Consider the following 3,617-nt stretch of genomic DNA (forward strand, 5'->3'; position numbering starts at 1 on the left):
TCAAGGAGGATCGGGCCGAGGGCATAATTTGAAGTCCCCCCGTGAATTTTCGAAAGCTTGTAATTCTTTCGTGGCTTCACAATTCCTCAAAATCCTTCAAAGCTTCAATCTTTCTCGAGTCCAGTCGTAGCCGTGTCGATCATATCGCTTCGTCGTCAATTAAATAATTAGGCAATTAACTCCTTCTTTCCTCTCTTTCTCGCCTTCACAACCCGCACTAATTAGGCATTAAATTTGAAAATTGAGACTCTTTCTACCGTATCAGAACATCATGAAGTAGAAACTTAGAAGCCGCTTGCCAATTAGTTGTTGAATTGCCGCCAATTAACCACTAAGTAGGAATTCTTCTGCAAGTTCGACCGATGAAACTGTGAATTTCCACGGATCCTTGAATCGTAGAATTCTGATACCACTGTTGGGAGAAGAGGGGGAGATCGGCTGCTTAAGCTATTCAACACATGCTTCAAAACATCTACATCAACCTATCCACCTCTTCTTCCAATTTCCAAACACACACACACACACACACACACCTAGACTATGACACACACACACACACACACACACAACATAGAATTGACATAGACATGCTTGTAAGAGAGTGTAAGAGATGGAAACTAGATTAGAGAGTACACAACAAATAGAGCATAGCATAAGAGAGCAGAGAAGAGAATCTGCAAGAGAAAGGCCTAAATCTAGCCCCAAACTCCACGGCACCTCTCTTGTGGAGTTCGTATTTAATATATTATTTTTGAGTTTAAGGTGCCAAAAATTGAGGCCCCTCTTTTTACAACCACTTCACTTTTGTAAATGAGTGAAGCTCATTAGTTCTTGCATGACCCATAAGGGGAGTTCCCACTACAGCTATTTACAGAGCCATAGTGGCTTATTGAAATGATATTCTAAACTAATGTGCAAATATAAAATGACAAAAAGTAATTGCCAGCGCCTCTTCAACTCCCCGCATTCCACTCTACAAAATCATCATCAACTCAATTAAAAACTAAATAGAGAGGACATAATTAACCATTGCGCCATCTATCCCAATTGCAGCTAACCACTACAACAGGAGGGTGCCCAGTCTCGTAACAATGTATCTCAAGAAGAACAAATTTAATTCAATAAGTGACACTTCTGTTGCATATTTGACTATGCATGGAGCCTCGTATCTCTTTAAAAAATCTTGCTTTGTGTGAGTGAAGAAGAGCCTAGAGCGATAGAGCAACATGGCTCCTACACGCATAGATCATTGAGTATGGAAAGCGGTCTCTTCTCTTTGCTTTGACAAAACTTAAGACTCGTGCAATTATTTTTTATATACAAATAGTTTGAGCCTAAGAATCTTCCAAAAAATTTCCATTAACAAAATTTTAGAGAATTGGTGAATTCCCGAAGTCCCAATTCCATATCACTTTGAGGGTTGGCCATGTTATTATGTCTTGACCAAGCTTTTGAAAGTGACTCTTGAAAGCATGCTTAAGAACTCCCAGTTATATAAAGAGGTTTTATTTTCTTTAAGAAGCTGGATCAAGATGTGATCATAAGGCTAAATGTCAACCTTATGATGGATTTTAAAATTAAGTTAAAATTTCTAAAGTTTCGATGATGGTGTTAATTTAAAAAGATCGTGTTCGCATGGTCTCAGGTTATGGAAAATTGTGATAGGTTTGTTCCTTTCAAGCATTAGCGGCTATGCCAAGTTTCATATATATAAGCCATAGTAGATATTTCAAATCTTTCCATTCTTGAGGAGAGAGTAGAAGCTAAGGGTGGTGTTTCTTGCAAGACAAGGTTGCTTTCGTTTACTCAAGCCTTAAAATTCGAAAGATGAGGGAACACTTTGAAGAAGATCCAACGCGTTTGCTTCTTGGAAGTGGGCTTTTTTGCCTTTATAATTAGAAGCAAGCCAAGGAGGGGCGAATAAAATGCATGATAATTATGGAATCTCCTGCTGCAATGGCCCCTTCTTCCTCACAGCACTCTTCCTGCAGCTATCAAGATATGCTGCTCATATTGTACTGTGTGCAGCCCTTTTCTAATTACAAGGCCTGGGCCATGGTGCCTCAAATGTAATATATGGCTGCAGCCCACCATGAATTCTCTCCTCTGATGGGCTAGCAATAAATGACTACAAGCTTTCGCCCTTCTCTCTAATTCTTGCTGGCTTAATTTCCTTCGCTCTCTCCACTAATGGGCGATTTCATTGAGGAGGAACTGCTGTGGGCGATGGCGAATTTCAGCAGGGATACTAGTGAAGTCGAGGCAGATATTGGACAGGAGGGCACGGAGAGTGGCTGGAATTCGCATGTGGGTTGTGCTGATTATGCAGAGAGAGCAAGTGGGGAGGAAGGTACGCCATATCCATGTGCTTATATAAGTTCTGCGCCTATGGACGTTCCCCTTGGGAGAAAGAAGATGGAGAGTGATGATGATGATGGAGAAGACCGAGGGGGGTGGAGGTGCAGTGAGAGTGCCGACGTAGTAATGGCGGCGGCCTGCACAAGGACATATAATAATAATACAGCTAGGAAGAGGTGGGTTCTTCATCACGAGCTTGCGGCACGTCATCCCCATCGCCAATACTACGTGACCTGCAGGCATGCGCAGCGGGCTCTGGCCTTCTCGATGCTGGAAGCAGGGATCGGGAGAACCCTCAAAGGCCGAGACCTCTTCAACCTCCGCAATGCTGTCTGGCTCGCCACCGGCTTCCATGGTTGACACACATAGCCTAGCCTTCATTCTTTCATTTCTTTAGATTTGGGCTAGGGCCCACATTTGGGTTTATTTTTTATTTTCAAAGATTTTCTATACGTTATGAGTAAGTTAATGCTAACATTTTCACCCATTAAACACAAGAAATTACAAAAAACCTGGCTAAATGCACGGTAAAAAGCAACCACCTGACCCCACAAATGCTCTCACTGACATAGTCTTTTGCTGATTCTTTTGTTCTTCCCTACTTGTCCATGAGGCCTTATTACCACATCCCAAATTTTGAGTTAAGACTCCACAAAAATGTCACTTTAAGAGTTCTTTTGAAAAACCATGAAAATTCTAAATTAGTTTCTCCTGTATGCACTACGTATGTACAAGTTGAAGACTTGTCAAATAGATATTTGTGGTGTTTTTGCCCTACATCATTTGCATGTTCTTCTCTCTCTCTCTCTCTCTCTCTCTCTCTCTCTCTCACACACACACACACACACACACATTTAGAGAGAATGAGAAGCTGAGAAAAAAAGTAGTTTCAAATAGGAAAGTTAATTTGCAACCAAATACTCAAAAAATCCAAGAATGGTAAGGAATATTAGGAAAAGGCCTTAAATTTATATGTTAGGACACATGTGACATTCTCCCCTTCCCTTGATTTGGATACACGATCATCATAAGTCATGCCTACATGCTCGCAAGGATGCTGCACTAAAAAAGAACATTCCAATCTTTTAAAATAGCTTGCAAGACAATCATAAACATCAAAATGTTGATCCCAATCTTTTAAATGTCTTGCAAAAAAACAACATCAAAATGCTCGTAAATTAAGCAACACAAATAATTTAATGTTACAGCTAGTTTAAAAATTCTTCAATAAAGATTAGTATCATTTATATATGTCAAGC

At 40.4% G+C, this 3,617-nt stretch overlaps 1 protein-coding gene across 1 annotated transcript; it reads left to right on the forward strand.

Moving 5' to 3' along the window:
- Positions 1-1,957: 1,957 nt before the first annotated feature.
- LOC147438985 (uncharacterized) lies at positions 1,958-2,971 on the forward strand. The gene has a single exon (XM_086484233.1). The coding sequence runs from the start codon at positions 2,191-2,193 to the stop codon at positions 2,716-2,718; it is 528 nt and encodes a 175-aa protein (XP_086340359.1). The 5' UTR covers positions 1,958-2,190; the 3' UTR covers positions 2,719-2,971.
- The last annotated feature ends 646 nt before the right edge of the window (positions 2,972-3,617 follow it).

This window comes from Adiantum capillus-veneris, chromosome 16 (assembly GCF_014529385.1).
Source record: "Adiantum capillus-veneris isolate H3 chromosome 16, ASM1452938v2, whole genome shotgun sequence".
Taxonomy (NCBI): Eukaryota; Viridiplantae; Streptophyta; class Polypodiopsida; order Polypodiales; family Pteridaceae; genus Adiantum; species Adiantum capillus-veneris.